The sequence below is a fragment of the Vanessa cardui genome, chromosome 3 (assembly GCF_905220365.1).
Source record: "Vanessa cardui chromosome 3, ilVanCard2.1, whole genome shotgun sequence".
Taxonomy (NCBI): Eukaryota; Metazoa; Arthropoda; class Insecta; order Lepidoptera; family Nymphalidae; genus Vanessa; species Vanessa cardui.
The window spans coordinates 12,933,478-12,951,518 of record NC_061125.1 but is presented as its reverse complement, the minus strand read 5'-3'; the positions used below and the strand labels follow the sequence as shown (position 1 = coordinate 12,951,518).

At 31.5% G+C, this 18,041-nt stretch overlaps 1 protein-coding gene across 1 annotated transcript; it reads left to right on the top strand.

The window, feature by feature from the left end:
* The first annotated feature begins 3,464 nt into the window (after window positions 1–3,464).
* LOC124543711 (toll-like receptor 6) lies at window positions 3,465–8,415 on the top strand. The gene has a single exon (XM_047121984.1). The coding sequence runs from the start codon at window positions 3,656–3,658 to the stop codon at window positions 7,685–7,687; it is 4,032 nt and encodes a 1,343-aa protein (XP_046977940.1). The 5' UTR covers window positions 3,465–3,655; the 3' UTR covers window positions 7,688–8,415.
* Window positions 8,416–18,041: the final 9,626 nt, after the last annotated feature.

Below are 18,041 nucleotides of genomic sequence, written 5' to 3'. Positions count from 1 at the left end.
ACGAAACTTTTGTCTAAAGATGAAAATTTTTATTACAAACCATATATTTCTTAAGAATATACGGTCGATTTGTTTATTGTTTTAAACGCAATGCGTTTTTCATTGTCTGACAAACTCTTAGACAGTATTTTGCACTTCTCAAATTAGGAATCCCTTGTATCAAAATGAAATCTGTTCGAAAATATTCCATTTAATAACGTATATATATTTTGTTGGAATATAAAAGCGCAACCTTATTTATTTAGTAGTTGACATCTTTGATATGTTTTCTTAGTTTAAATATAATTTACATGTAAGCTTGTAACCTTTTGTTCTAACAATATACATTTTTATAAGTAATCGTTTATTTATTTCCACCAAAATATCAATACATTTTATTTTATTTATAATATACAAAATTTAAAATAAAATTTAAAAAAAGAAAATAGTTTTGCTTACTTTATAACGATAATCTGATCATCACATTACCACCGGCAAATCATTAAAACAAAAATCAAAATCGATCGTTATTAAAATAATATTTGTCGTAAAATAACTTGAGTTTTTTTATTTATATATTATATTATGTAGCAATTAAGTATACAGTGCGTCACGCATCACGCGTTCCTATGCTATGTGTAATCATGACTGACAGAACACGTCTTGGTCGTAGAGTTGTACATCAAAAATAGCTTGAAAAATGTACAGAACCAAATTCAAACACAATAATAACCATGGAACCTTTCCTTTTTTTTTGAGGGCAAAGTAAAAGAATTTGACCAGTTCTGAATGGGTCGTAAAAAGCCTTGGTTATGGTCAATACAATTGTTTCAATACATTTTGGTTACAATTCGGGTGCCAGATTCGAATCGCATTGTTTGTTTCTTAGTTTCACTGTTGAGCTGTTTCAATTATTGAGCTTCCGGAAATCTTGATTCGTTTCAGTTCGTCAACACAAAGTTTTAGAGAGACGCTACAATTTACCATTGTCGAATTTATTTGACGAAATTCTTGCTTTTACACTATATTGCAAACATACATCTTGTTTTGTTTATTACCCTGATTTTTTTAATCTGTGTTAATATTTATTAGATATAATAATATTTATGAGTACCGAATTCTGTCAGTGTGGAGGAAGAAACTCTAAAACTTCTCCTCAAAAGGAAGAGAAGACATTTTAAATTTTGAAGATTAGAAAAAAGATTAAAAATAGTCTCGTGTATTACATTGAAAAGAAATATCAACATATTTGAATATGACGTTCTTTTGGGAAGATCTTTATGATTTTTCGAAGTCAGGAGATAAGTTGTAATATTGTGTATATTACAAGTAAATATTGTTCGTCACGGGCCCGTGAGATGTTTACATTCAATATTGACTCGGAATATCAATAGACTGGTCTCCGATATGACCTTGTTCTAGTTTTCTTAGAATCCTAAGCCGTATCTTTTTCTTGACTTTCTTTGGCTTTGAATATCTGAAAGTTAAGGTCATTTATAAGTTAGATTATTTTACTTTTTTTCTATTTATACTTGAATTTTATTTTCATTAGTCTTAAATTAATCTCAAATTTTATGTTTTAATAAAGGTTGGTAAGGAATTCTAATATTATGGATTTTATTTCCACATTTTCATAGGTGTTCTTCTTTTTTTTCTAATATTTATATTGCCATCCGAAAGCAAATATTCTATTTCGTGCATCTAAAAACCTATGTAAAATATCCTTCACCAAAATATTTAATAAAGATTCCATATATCAATAATAAATAACAATACTATGTCGGTCAAAATTTTCTTGAACTTGCAACGATTTCTAATGAAACGCTTTTGCCTCTTGAGTTTCATTCCTCAGAGAACTGACCATGAAGTATTTTATTTTACTTTTTTATTGCTATAAAAGTTGTAAGATCTTGTGTAGTTTACCTTAAATATTCAACCGTCTCCCACGGTAGATGCAATTCGACACGCACGTGTCATGGCATCCGATGACTTTTGGTGACTCACGATAGCCCAGCCTCGTCTCAATGGACGTGTTTTTTCAGCTAACTAGCTTTAGTAAACTTTTTATATTGAATGCATAATTCAATTACTTCACACAAAAATAAAATCAATCGAAGTCATTTTTAAATGTACATTTCCTTTTTATATTTCACCAAAAAAAATCAATTTTTGTTTTCTTTCAATGTACTCATTTTATATCAAAAAGTTCGTGCATAGTTTCATTTGAATCTATTTCGTGTCTAAGTTATTATTCACTCGCTTCTCAATCGGGTAGATAAGCGTGTACATAATACGTACATCTCTAATGTTCAGTATATTTTTCCAACACTTCAAAATCGTCATCAATTTTTTTTTAAGTAATTTGGTTCTTAATTACATTTTTAAATAAAACACTTCATTTAAAATAAAATAATCTCAACGTCTTATTTTATTTAAAACAAGAATACTTCTGTAGACATTATTATGACATCATATATGTAAGTTTACGTTCAAGATTATTTAGTTCAATTTAAATAAAATTAAATTGAGCTCTTTTGGTTTTCTCAATCACATAAGCACTCAATAGCGAGACACTACGATAATAATGTAATTTTATTATTCACCATCTGTTACTCCACTAAGTAGTCCTTACAATGGGATTGTAGACCGCAATTCCTTTATTATTACATTTTTATTTATCTCGGATCTGTCAATCAAAGCATTCAAACGGTGTCCGCCCTCTCGTCGAAGTTTATCGAATACGTATTTCCTTTTCCTGTCGTATCCTAAGAAATGTTATTTTATCTTTTATTTCAATTTTGCTACATGTCTTTATTACGATAAACCAGTTCATTTATTTAGTCTTAAAATGAATATGGAGCCGTTTCTATTTAATATTTTATTAATAGTAATATATTTTATTTTAAATTTTCTATATACTCATTTATTGAGTTTAATTCGTTAATGTCGCTTATCACTTGTAACACAATGTTTTGTAAATATAACAGTGAGAACGTGTTATATATTTTTTTAATGGTAAGAGAATTTTGTAAAAATATTTACTAACGCAAACGTATCAATCACTAAAATATTTTATAAAAGTTAAGTTTCTTCCAAATTGGTTTGTATTTTAAGCATCATTTTAAATAGTGTCATTATTTGTTATTTCAATTGTGTAAGTAATAGTGGAATAAATATTTTGTTTTTCAATGGAGGTCAACTTATAACAATTGAAAAACTTTTAGCAGACTGTAAGTGTTTAAGGTGGCTGCCCGACCTCCTATGAGCTGTAACTTGAGTAGTGTTCATTGAATCACGCAGGCATAAGTCTTCTACTCTGCATAACCAATATTTTTAAACGTTTAAAAACAGGCGTGCCATCTGTTATAAGCCGATGCAGTGCGGGTCCCACCGATGGATACAAAGACCTCTCACGTCCCGCGCTCTCTCCCCTCTTAGACACCCATGCGGCTTTCGTTCGTTCAAACTTACGTAGGTCAGTTACCGCCCGACCGCAGGGGAGCATGGCTGCGTCAAAACTTTTGCCGCGATCGCGCAGTTTCTGTTTACATGCGCTGTAATACGTAGTTTGATAATCAAAACAAAGAAGTATATATTGACTTTTAAGTGATAAAAACTTTTTAAACAATTATAAAAGTGATTTTAAGTGACAAATGAACGGTGTTAATGTGAAAATATGACCAAGAACTTATTTGGAATGATTTCGTTTAAAGTTTGGATGTGTTTGGTTGCGGTGGCCGGTGCGCGCGCACGCTCCGCGCCGCCCGCCCCTGTCGGCTGTCAGTGGGACTATTCGGACGCAAAGTTGAGTGAATCTAACTTTCTCACGTGTAACATCAAAACCATCGGTTCAGCGGACTTCTTATTTAAAAACATAACCACGGCGCAGGCGTATAACATCAACAAGTTGAAACTGACTTGTACTGATTTACTTTTCTTTGAAAGTTCTCTACACATGAATACAGGCAGTTTTTTGGGACAGTTACGAAAATTGGAAGACCTGCGCATTGAATACTGCAAAATACGTTATGTCCCGGCGACCGTTTTGTCACCGCTTCGTGATTTAACGAGTTTAACTCTACGGTCATACAATACAGATTGGCCTGCCATGACTATGGAATTTCATGCTGAGAGTTTTCGTGGCTTAATGGAGCTTCGATCATTGGACTTAGGTGATAACAATATTTATATGCTACCATCTGAAGTATTTTGCCCGCTTTTTAGTTTGGAGTCATTAAATCTGACAAACAACAGAATACAAGATATATCAGATATTGGCTTCTCGGACTGGGGCAAAGGGCCTATTGCACCTGGTAAATCATGTAACACGGGATTAAAAATGCTTGATTTATCGCATAACAATATCTTACGTTTACCTGATAATGGCCTTTCGAGCCTGAGATCTTTAGAGGTTTTGAAAATTCATAATAATTTAATTAATGAAATAGGAGACCGGGCATTTGTTGGATTAAATTCATTGAAGATTTTGAACTTATCTGGCAACAAATTAGTCGCAGTCCCTCCTGAACTTTTTCAATCTTCTCGTGTTATCAAGGAAATATCATTAGCGAATAATTCATTAGCTGTATTAGCACCTGGCTTATTAGAAGGACTCGATCAACTTGAAAAATTAGATTTATCGAGAAATCGCCTCACAAATGATTGGGTCAATAGAGATACGTTCTCCGGATTGATTCGTTTAATTATTTTGAATTTATCATACAACGCTCTGGCTCGCTTAGACCCTAAATCATTTCAAGATTTGAATAATCTACAGGTATTGAATTTAGATAACAACGCTATTGAAGTTATCAGTAATGGAGCATTTGCCGAGTTAAAAAATCTACATCAACTTTCGATATCGGATAATAAAATAAAAGTCTTGAATGAAAATGTATTCTCAAATTTGTTTGTGCTCAGTCAATTGTATTTAGATAACAATGAAATATCTACAATACATGAACGTTCCTTTGAAAATATTACATATCTGCAAGATTTGGGACTAAATGGAAACAGCCTTAATATGATTCCAAATGGCATTAAGAGGTTACGATTTTTAAAATCTCTTGACATTGGAAAAAACAATATCACGAAAGTTACTAATACGTCTTTCGAGGGCCTAGAAGAATTATACGGACTACGACTTGTCGATAATCACATAAAAAGCATACCAAAAGATACATTTAGTACTTTACCATCTCTACAAGTTCTAAATATAGCTTCTAATAAAATAGAAATAATAGAACAAGATGCATTTAACTCGAACCCAACACTAAAAGCTATCCGTCTTGATGGAAATAGACTGACTGACATTCGAGGTGTTTTTAACAAATTAAACACCCTAGGCTGGTTGAATATATCTGACAATAAACTCATATACTTTGATTACAGTTATATGCCAGAGAGCCTTGAATGGTTAGATATTCACATGAATAACATAACAAAACTAGATAACGAGCAAAACGTGCAACAAAACATCCGAATGCTCGACGTTAGCTACAATGCCTTAGAAAACGTCGATGAAAGGTCGATACCGGATTCTATAGAGATCTTTTTCTTGAATAACAACAAAATTCACACCATTCATCCAGGTACGTTTATACAAAAAAGAAATTTAGAAAAAGTGGTTATTACGGACAATAAACTGAGAACCGTTGAACTATCAGCGTTTACGTTGCCTCACATCCCGAAACACCGATCGTTACCAAAATTTTTTATTGGAAATAATCCATTCGTATGTAACTGTCATATGATTTGGCTTCAGAAAATAAATCTTTGGAATCACATGAGACAATATCCGCGATTTGTAGATTTGGACTCGATTACTTGCGAAGTCGTTAGCAACAAGTACGGCGGGAAAGCGAATTTAATGGATGTTCCTGAAACACAGTTCCTTTGTTCCTATGAAACACATTGTTCTTCAAGTTGTTTCTGTTGTGACTTCGAGGCTTGCGATTGTAAGATGACGTGCCCTGAGGGTTGTTCCTGTTTTCATGATAGTAATTGGAATTCTAATGTTATCGATTGTTCGAACGTCGGTTACACTGAAGTTCCAGAAAAAATTCCAATGGATGCTACTGAACTATATCTTGATGGTAATGATTTTGGAGCATTAGGAAGTCACTTATTTATTGGAAAGAAGAAATTACACAAACTTTACCTAAACAATAGCAACATTGCGTCAATGGATAATGATACCTTAAATGGATTACATGCACTTAATGTTCTACATCTTGAAAATAACCATTTGACAGAACTGTCTGGTGGAGAGTTTTCTCAAACAAAACATTTGCGAGAGTTATATATAAATGATAACCTCTTGACAAGTGTTGCTAATAAAACATTTGAAAACCTATCTTCTCTACGTGTAGCACATTTACAAGGAAACAAAATATTGGACCTCGATAAGAAACTGGCTCATATCGTTCACCTAGAAAATGTGAATGTACGGGGCAACACTTTCACTTGTTCCTGTGATAACCTAATGTCCCTGCAAAATTGGTTTAAGAAGCACTATGAAGATCCGTCAGACATGTTGTGTTCAGCTGAAAATAGTTTAACTTTAAATCTAACAGTGTTTGATGTGATGGATAAGTGTCGTGACTCTGGTGATATGGACAATACTATACCTACTGAAAATCAACCTTATCAATATGATGAAATTAGTACTATTAAGTTAAATTTTGTACCTCTCCTAGCTGTAGTATTAATAAGTGTAATTCTTATTTTGTTATTCGCTGCTCTGGCATATTCGTTTAGACAAAACGTGAGGCTATGGGCGCATTCTAAATATGGAGTCAGGTTATTTAAAAGTGCTTCAATACAAGAAAGTGAACTTGATAGGGATAGATTGTACGATGGATATGCTGTATATAGTTTACTGGATGACGATTTCGTTTCAAAAGTAGTAGCGCCTGAAATGGAACACTTTGGTTACACAATGTGTTTCCACTACAGGGATTTACAACATGCACCCGAAAATTATTTATCAGAGCAAATAACTAATGCTGCTGAATCTTCAAAGAGGCTTTTAGTTTTTGTTTCTTTTAATTTCTTACAAAACGAATGGTCTAAAATTTCATTCAAAGAGGCGATAAAACATGTCATCACATCGATTCACCCTTCTTTAAGACGGCATAGAGTAGTTTTCATATTAACAACAGATGTAAGCGCTTTAAATTTAGATTTAGACTTTCAAAACTATTTAAAAAATTGTAATGTATTGCTATGGGGGGAGAGAAAGTTTTGGGAGAAAATGAGATTCCTTATGCCCGATATTTCAAATTTACATTGGAATAAGGACACTATTAATTATACTCATGGTGTATGTCCTAATGGTAGACGACATCCCTCTCGATACACTGCTTCGCCGACGGCGCCGGAGCTTTGGTATAAGTACGATGCGATTCCTCCCCAAACACCAACCACTGCCAATGTTGGTATTAACATAGAAGACGACACCTCAATGCTAACAAACACTACATTGACGAGTCAAATACAAGAAGGTGACAATCCACATCATAGTTACATTTCAATTGATACACAAAACTATGAGCAACCTTACTCAGGTCGACCTAGGCCACCTAATACATTACGAAAACATCCCGCCCATAACTCCCCTTCGATACTCGATGAGCAAGGTTATTTACAACCCCGATCTTCAGTACATGATTGCTTACCTCAAACCCATTCGGCTGTACACAGATAACATGTTACAAAACTCAAATGTCGTTATCTCTCAAAGATATTTCTTAATGGAACGGCACATTCCAAGCTCATGTGTAGAATAGGCTACGTTTTAGTTGCCCATGCCTTATAGATACGTGATAATTTTACAATATTTCGGTTGATACATTCGGCCAAATAACTAATTCGTTCCTCGTAGATTTCATAGAGCGTAGATGTTTTAAATATATAAAGAGACTGTATTGTTAAAATATCGCATACGTATCGGAATTAAAATAGCCTTATTGTTCAGAATTGATTAAATTTGAGTAATGTAACATATTTATTAGTGCTAAGTTCAGAGGAGTTGTCCTTTAAGACTGATAAAATTTAATTGTTGTTTTACAAATTGCCAGTATATAAAGTGGATGGACTTTAAGTATTTTGGTATAGTATATTATCTCATTGTTACCAAATATATTGTAAATATGTGTAAGGTAAGCATTATGTAACATAAATTGATATCTGTATAGTTTCCTAGTCATTAATTAAGTTTGAATAATGTTGATATTTCTCTATAGATAAAATTCTTCATAGTCAATAACATCATTAACTTAGTCATAGTTTGTATAATTATTCCTTGTAGTGAGATAATGGATTGTCAAAATGCCTAAACTGTATTTGATAAGACGAAATTGTTTATATGTAATGCTGTTATTGACTACGGAGCAAAATATACCTAATATAATCAAATCTCGACTGTTAAACGTGCTGATAAATTAAAAAATAAATAAAACTTATCTAAATCTTAAATATACTTTTTATTTAAATCCTTGTAGAATTATAAATTAACAGGCACTTAGCTATTCATAAAGCGATCTACTTAAACTGCTATTTCCTTGTTTTTGGTAATTTATTTAATATTCTGATACTGATATTTCTTAAACATTAAAATAATAATTCATATTTAATTAAGGATTGATTAACTTTAAAAATACATTAAAAACTCTTTATAGATATTTGTTTTTTAACTAATTTTACCGACAAAGAAAGAGCTATTATAATAAAAACCAAACAGCGTGATAATATATAAGGTCCGTTGTCTTCTGGCCTTGGATGTTGAGAAATGGATAATATGAAAAAGGTTCAAAAAACGATTCGCCGACAATAATGCTGAACTATAATGATGGACCCCAGCCAGGTAGTCGCCCCTAAGTCATATTTCAACCGTCACGGATACACCATAGCAGCCATAAAAGAAATTTACAATGGCTTTAGTGTATTCGAAACTAGTTATGGTATTTGACCTTCTGTCATATAGTGTCCGAACTTCGAAGTTATTGATTTTTTGTAATAGATTTCGAAGTGTCAGCTTCGACGCGAGCGACATGTGGTGTGACATACTTTGAATGACCGCCGACCGGCCAGTTTACTTTTTTCCAAACAAAATACCGAAAGGCTTTTCTGGAACAACTGTCATTCTATGTTTAAACATCTGATATAAATTAAAAAAAAAGGTTATATAACATTTCACTTTAAAGTGCAGAGCATATGTCCTACTTCTTATCATTAATCATAATCTTAATGTCTTATAAACCGTTTGCTTATATTTGTATATTATATATAAACTTTTAATTTTGACTCAATTATCATTAAAGCTTTTTGTATGTTTGTTATTCATTTACACAAAACGGCTATTCGGATTTACCCAACTTAACCAAACCTGGCTCTACCACACGCGGGCAAAGAAACCGTCGCAAGTTAGTACAAATTAATAAGTCAAGATTAAAAATATAGTTTTTCTCACGGGGTAGTCATTTGCATCAGTCATCCTTTCTCATATTTTAAAACTCTAAGATCACCACCGATTATTGTGGTTTTAAATCAATGTGTTTAATTTTTGTTAATTATTAATCTCATGCTCTTTAAAACAACGCATATAATAAACCTGTACAAATCGTTTGAAATTCTGCTGTTGGGAGCCTTATTGGAGCATCGACGCGGAATAAACTACAATCGTATTCTTGGACGTATAGCCGCTACCTAGCTTTATTACATTACTATTAGACGTAATCTTTGGCTCAAGCGATTGTAAATCAAATTTTATAATCACAACAAAATTTCTATATCTTATATACAAAAAGTCAGCCGAATTATAGTTTTGTATTACTTTTTTATAACGATTAATACATTTATTTCCGATATAAAAATACATCGATGAAATATCTGTCAATTCTATTAGATAATGTCTAATACATTACCAAAACTATATCTCGTTTGAGGATACCTGCTATCAATATCCGGGAATATCCGACCTATCTCGGGATTTCACGGTTAAACGCACCATTGGCTCTCTCGATCATCCCAAATGTCCCAACTATAGATAAGAAATTGACCACAGATAACAGAATGAAAACGTTTCGTATTACCTTTGTTGGGTATTTGCAGACTTATATAAGTTATAAAACCAGTTACTGATAAGCTTCAATAGTCTATAGTGTAACGGAAACCGAAATCAAGGCAATTTATTGACCAAGTTTAATCCAAATACAGATAGCTGATTCTTGTATTGATTAAATCGTTTCTTTTTATATTCCTAATTAATTGTATACGACACTTGATAACGTGAGATGTTGTCATTTTTATAAACTAAATATAAATCTATATCGCATTGCGTTTTGTAAATGATGAAGACGGTTTTTATTATGTATTCTTGTTATTTTAAAACTCATATTTTGATAGCAACTTTGTAAATCAGTTCTAAGCTTAGCAAAGAAAAAGTCTGTTCTCTCGACTGCTGGCAAATAATTCAGATTTGTTGAAACGTATTTCACGCAATTTAAGTATATCTAACTTAAAGGTGAAATCTTGTTTTAATATTTTCGTTTTCAAATCTTAAGCCATCTCGATGATTTTAAATTTAAATCAATCTGATACTTTCAGTACAGATCGTCTATTATGTATGTTTAATCAAAATAGCTTCAATGAGGGTACAACTGATATATCAGAAGTTTATTAAAAAAGTTATATTATATTTTTTTTAGTATTTCTGTCAGAATAAATACTTTCCGTCTATAATTTTATAATCACAATCTTACTTATCAAACAATATTATGTGATAAACAAACAGACAATTGTATCTTCTTCTTTCGTCAAATCAATAATATCAGAAAAGGTAGAGACGGTTGAGGAAATACCACAAATTATTTCTTTTACATGTCATATTATTATGTCATATGGGTAGGTGTACTGGCAAATGGTAAGTTATCATCACTGGTTACATATAGTATTAGTACTAAATACTAATATGAATCAACCTTTCCATCACCAATGTGCATACATTGGCAGTAAAGATGTTTAGTCTCTCGTGCCTGTAGTTACACTGGCTCATTTAGCTTTCGATCCGGAGCAGAACATTACTTAATATTTGTGTGTGGTATATGATGAGTTAAATGGATGATAAACTCAGCTTGTACAAATCTGCAATAGACACAACATCATACCCAAACTAATAATCTGCACTATTATGTTTAATTCGTGTAGATAATAAAGAACTTGAGTTGATTATTATTTAACTTTTGAATTTATTTTAAAATTGTATCATATAATATTAAGTATTTTTAGACTAGTAACTTTTAGATTTGCACGTATTTAAACATTTAAAATACAATCATTCAGAACGGACTAATCGTGCGTATTAAATTTTAATAGATATTTCAATAACATGCTAAATTGATTTTCAAAGATTTTATTATACATAAAAATATATAAATAATTTATTAAATTAGTAAGAACGCGTAGAACACTCGTAAAGATTTTTTTAAATCACATTTTTTTCTTATTTTACTGAGTTAATAAAAGATAGAGTCCTGTAGTCCTTACCGGATGTATCTTTAACTTATAGTCTTCAATTTCGTATTTATTGCGTTGAATTTCAAGTCACGATTAGTGTAGGTAATACATTCGCTAAGCTACACATCTATAATCATTGTAATAATATCGACACTATATAATTTATAAGCACGTAACTTTTGTATGTAAACTTAGAAGTATTATTGTATGTATACAATTATTTGCATAATAGTCGAACCAGAAATGTTGAGTCATTCGATCTGTATGTTTAAAATTAAGTTCGATTTTTTTTTATTTATTTATTTATCCAAACATCGCACACAACAAAGGAATGACTGATCGCAGTTCAAGCTCGTATCAAATCAGATAGCATATTTGTGTGGCATTTGATCGACGTCTGATATCCAAGGCCACAATTTCTGTTTTCGATAATAACGAAATTTATTTGGTCGGTCAATTCATGCCACCCGCTGGTTAGGCATGGCGTTTCACACTTGGAGTTGTTCGAGCAGGCACAAAGGTCACGTCCTCTCACTCAAAACTCGACCGGGAGCGTTTTGGTCGGAATTGGTTCGTGACAACTGAGAGATACTTATCGTGATTTTCTTGGCAATTCCGATGCACTGTTCAGTTGTTAGTAGGGGTAATGGGAGCATGAGAACGCGGGCGGACTTGCAACTAACCAAATTATTATTAGACAAATATAGAAGTGTGTTTTCGGAGCAATCATTGTGTTGAAACTGTTCAATTATATTTTCGATTCGAATCGAACAATTGACGCTTTAGATTACAATGGAAAATGTATTCATTATAAATTAATAGTACTACTTTCTTTTCAACTAAATTATTCAAGGATCGTGATATTTTGTTTATTATTTGTTTTTCTAAAAGTAAGCTCGATCACGACGATATTAATGAAAAAACGACCGTAATAAATAATGAAAAAAATTATCTTATTTAGTTTAAAAAATGAACAGCGTGCCATTATTACTCGTTATCTTAATTACTTGTAATTACAGAAAAGTATATAATTTTATTTTACGAATAACGACTGATTCACTTGAAATAAAGAACTGCTCTTTTATTCAAACAAAACTAAGATTATATATAAAGAGCACGATATTTGTATGATAGTTATTGTGTTGTATTAATTTTATTTTAATACAATGAGTGTCACAATTTTAAATTTGAAGATTTTCTTCTAAACAGATATGTATTTAATTAAAAAATCGATTAACGGGTTTACAACTATATCAACGTTTTCAATCCGCGATCCATAAAATTAACGTCAAAATATCGTTTACAAAAAGCCAGTGTTCCAATCACCTTGTAAAATATCAGAAATACCTACAATAAAAAAATATATAAATCGAGTTATGGGAATTCGGTACCGGATAAATCACATCGAGAATACTGTCACGAAAACCCAGAAAAAAAAGTATCATTGTGCTGAGAAACTACGAATCGATTTCATTACTGATGTCCCGGCCAGTGGGCATGACTGACTTTTATATTTGAATGAAACTTTTTATACAGACAACCACTTGCATTCCAATGAACTACCAGTTTGTTTGCTTTGCGAGAAAACCTCATATTTCTAGACATCTATGATCTCTGCTTTCATCGTTGTATCCGATGATCGTGTATACAATTTTAGCATCAAAGTATTTAGTCAGATATTCTTGATCGATTTGTTTATTTCCGAATAAATGGAGCGAGATTATTATAAATATAGTCCAGTTTAGCAGAAAATACATCATATGAAATAATTCACAAATATTTGATCGGTGTAAATATTTCGGAATATTTAAATAAGTTTATACAATTTCGCTATTTCAAATAGCGTACGAATTTGTTTTAGAGTGACAACATTAAAATTGATCGACGGACGTTTTATAATCTATCTATGTTATAAGCGAAATTGGGGATATTTTATTATTCATGAATGATATAATTCGGAAACACTTCTATTTATAATTTACAATAAATTTTGTTACTAGAGAGATGGTTTTTAATATTTACCATTGTCTCCAACCATAACGTATAAGATTGTCAAATTTGCCTTCTTTCTAATTATATTCCAACATTGTAAGTGACTTAATTAAGTACAGAAAACTCACAAACACTTAAATTTTGTGAGTTACGTTAGTAAAGTATTGATCGATTTCTCTGCACGCTTAATATACCTATATGCTAAATTATTTTAAGCTAACTAGTGAGTTACTTTAAGTGAGTGTAACATTCTTTTGGAATAAAAAAAATTTTCAAGTATTTCAAATGGTGTGTACCTAGTTTAAAAATAAGGAAATTTTAAAAAAAGGAAAGCGACTCACGCGAACCAATGCATAAAAGTCTAAAGCTATGAAAATCAAGTTTTAACAAGTCGTGAGTTTCATAAATCGCACGCCCTATTATGTGCAGCGGAATATTTTTAAAGAGTTTCTCTTACACTTGACATATTTCCCATGATATAATCGTTAAACAAATTTTAGTTCGTTTATTTACAATAAAATATATTTGCAATATGTTGAAATTTATTGATGGGAATTTAAATACTTTTTAATTTTGTCAGTTAATATATTATTGAAGTCTTATGATGAACAAATTAATACTCCGAATCTATTTAGGTAAGGAATTTATTCGACGGTTTTTCTCAATAGCAATTAAATTTAATTTGAATCGTATTATACGATAATGCTTGAAAATTACAAAGTACATAGTTTTCTTATTGATATTTTGTAGGACATTATATAGTAGTTATAATTATGTAGGTCATGCCATTATTACCAGTACGAAAATATTATTTGTTATGATTTTTTTGTTTTATAATGTATTATAACTCTACCGAGGTTTGAGATGATGGGAGCCAATATCAGATAGAAGTTAATCAGTAAGTGTTGTTACTTAGTCAACATCGTATACAGATTTCGATTTTGAAATAAAAACTTACATATGTACACAAGCTCGTAAGGAAAAGGTAGATTGATTTAGGCCTACAAAGTACCTAATTTTTTTTATTTATTTCTTTGCAACAAATCAACTTTGTAAATTTTGAACACAAATTGTGGTTAGATCTTAACCGATGACTGGGAGTTCAAACCCAGGTAAGCACCACTGAATTTTCATTTGCTTAATTTGTGTTTACAATTCATCTCGTGCTCAGTGGTGAAGGAAAACATTGTGAGGAAACTTGCATGTGTCTAATTTCATAGAAATTCTGTCGCATGTGTATTTCACCAACCCGCATTGGAACAGCGTGTAACAGTGGAGTATGTGCCAAAACTTTTCTTCAAAAGGGAGAGGAGGCCTTAGCCCAGCAGTAGGGGTAATTTACAGGCTGGTGTTGTTCTTGTTGTATGCTGTATATCAAAATAGCATCACAAGGAATCGAATCAACTACGAAATCTATAATCTCCTACACGATCATTAGTATGTTTTACTTATCAATTAAAGTGTGAATCATAAAACCATGTTATCATGAGATAAAATCTTGAAACGGAAATATTCTTTCGATATGCAAAAATGCATCGTCTTTTCACCGGCGTTTCTTCCCAAGGTTATTTTTGCCACATAATTATAGAGCGCCAGACGCCGATACAAAGTGCGGTGGGAATAAATAAACCAAGAGTACCTCGTTGCTATTAAAATTTTTAGCATTCGTCATCTTTCCGAAGAAAATAAAGATCCATTAGCAAGTTTCGTTGAATCAATGGTACTCAAAAAAAAAACAATACTATAATTTCGCTGACTCATGATGTTCCTTGATTTGTAAGCTGCCAGCCATCACTGTCTTCGGTTTAAAATAAATGTTATTCGTGAGTAGCTGTTCTTGGTTTTATTACCGAAAAATATTATGTTTGAATAGAGATTTATTTGTTTTCAAAAATTTAGGGCAAACATCAATCATTAAACATAGTTATACTTATCTAAAAGCATGTATAATAGAACTGATACCTTGAAATTGTTATTGTGTTCCTAAGTTTCCTCTATAAATATAAATTATCCATAACACGAAAATAAAATTGTGTATTTTGAGAAAAAAATCGCACAAAACAAAAACAAACATCACGGTTAATGTAGAGGCAACCCTCATCAAAGCCAATTAAAAAAAAAAACTAAAATAAGGCATAACTTTTTAAGGAACTATTAAATTACGCCATTTTTTTATAATAAAATATTAACAACAATTTAGGATATGATTATCATTATACATTTAAATACAGAGTAGGTCTTAAATATACTTATTACATACAATATATACATACAAATTTCCATACTTTGTCGAGAATACTTACTCTATTCGAAATTATTCCTATTCTTTATTGACGCATTTTATTTGCCTTGACTGGCACCGATGGCTAAAGTAGCAGATTAAAGTAAGCAAAGCGTGGTGTAAGATTAAATATTGTAGAAGGATTATTGTCATGTGACTTTACAGTGTGTGATTTAAGCAAATGGAAAGGATAATTACCTGATTTTATCTTTCAATCAGTAAATGAACTTTGATCGTATACTAGAGACCCATTCCTGCTTCGCACCGGTATTTATAAGTTTTTTTTATATTTTTTTAACATTTTTTTTTTGTTCCATTTTTCTGACATGCTTAACAACTGTCGTTCTATTTCAACTTATATACACAAAAACCTTAATACATTTTTACCTAAACCTTCTTTGTAAATCCTTCTGTCTATTGGTGAAAACCGCATGAAAATCCGTTCAGTAGTTTTGGAGTTTATTGCGAACATACAGACAGACGGTCGGGGGATATTTTATAATAACAAAAACATCGTTTCCGTGTAAAACTGTCTGTACTGCCTAGCGTGCGCTCTTAAACCGTCTGTAACCACAATTTTGGTAACACGTTGACAAAACAAAATAATCTGAAAAAACCCTTACTTTATGATAAAGATGTCTATGATAAAACTAAATCAAATCTTTGTGTAACCCTTAATAGAGACAAACAAAACTTCTCCATAATTTTAATGTAATAACATATGTACCGAATTTTAATTTCAAACATTTGACTAGTTCTCTTTTAAAGACATTACAATTTTATTATTGGCTCTAGAACATATAAAAGAGTTTCTTTTCAAATACTAGTATGATAACAAGCTAGTTTCAAATAATAGTTAATCATACGTTGGTCTATTTTTATTTATTGCAATTTCGAATTGAACGTATATAATAACGTGAAAATTATTAGCTATCAGCTCGAACCGATGAGAGGAATGTTTATCGTTCGATCGATAATAGTAGCACATAAAAAACCAACAAATTGAGATCAGTTCGAAATAGCTCCAGCATTAAATTATGATTTATGATTCATTTCTCGATGTAAGGTCAAGTTAACTTAAATTGAAACACGAAGGAGTGTTGCTGATCTGTTTCATTTAAGAATAAGATTAATCACCTAGATAATTCAAAACGAATCAAATATTTAAAATCGAAATTCTTTTTTCAAATTGAATTCGAATTCTAACAATTTGACAAGCTGTCAAAAAAATAATCAATAATAATTCATTTCAGTAATAAAATATTTTTTATGCGAACGGTACGCGTCTAAGTTTATATCATGCCGATTACGACTTCCTTCATACAACGCCATCTTTCGTAACAGTTAAGAACTTCTATCACTTCAAGAACCTCGCGGCACGTGCTCCTATAAGTAAATAAAACTGATTTCTTGATTAAATTCTTATTCGGTTCGTTTTAATGAATAGTGATTAGAAATAAAGATATGTAAGTAAAAAAACTGGCTACGCAACATTTACCACTTAGATATACTCAATACGATCTAATTTAAATATATTTAAACGAACATTTTCATACAATTTACGATCGCTTACCCAAATACGTAAGAGTGCTTTGTTATCTATGTCGTCATACATAGTATATCAGTGGACAGGCAATTAAAAACTGTAGTTTGTTTTGCTGCTAATGCAAACGTCGGCGGCATAAAAGGGACTGTAACAACGCAGGTGCGCCCACCTTCTTTGTTAACATTCAATAATTAACAGTAATGCGAGGTGCTAAAAGAAACCGACAACCATTATTGCCCATTGCCAATTTATAAGTCGAGTGTGAACGCATTTTTGATTTTAATAATGGAAGTAAGTAAATTGTTGGTATGCCTAGCGGCTATTAGAATCGGCAGTACTGCGCGTTCATTAATATCGTGTTTTCGTGTTTAATTATTTAATAAGAGCTTGATACCCGTGACTTTATTCACGTGGACTAAAAAAACGAATATATTTTCGTACGTTTTGACGTATCACATTATAATTACGCTCACTTAACTACATTCCGATGTTTTCTAAAGGTGATTTCTTTATATTTGGAACCGTAGTACAAATTATATTTAAAAAATATAATCTACTAGCCGTTACTCGCCCTTTGACTCGCATAGAATATGAATAGTTTCAGAAATTAACTGAAAATATTACATTAATGATTGACAAAAAAAGGTCTCATCTCTTTGTTTCCAAAAAAGTAGCCTATGTCCCTTTTTAGGCTCTAGACTATTTGTGTTCCAAATATAATTTAAA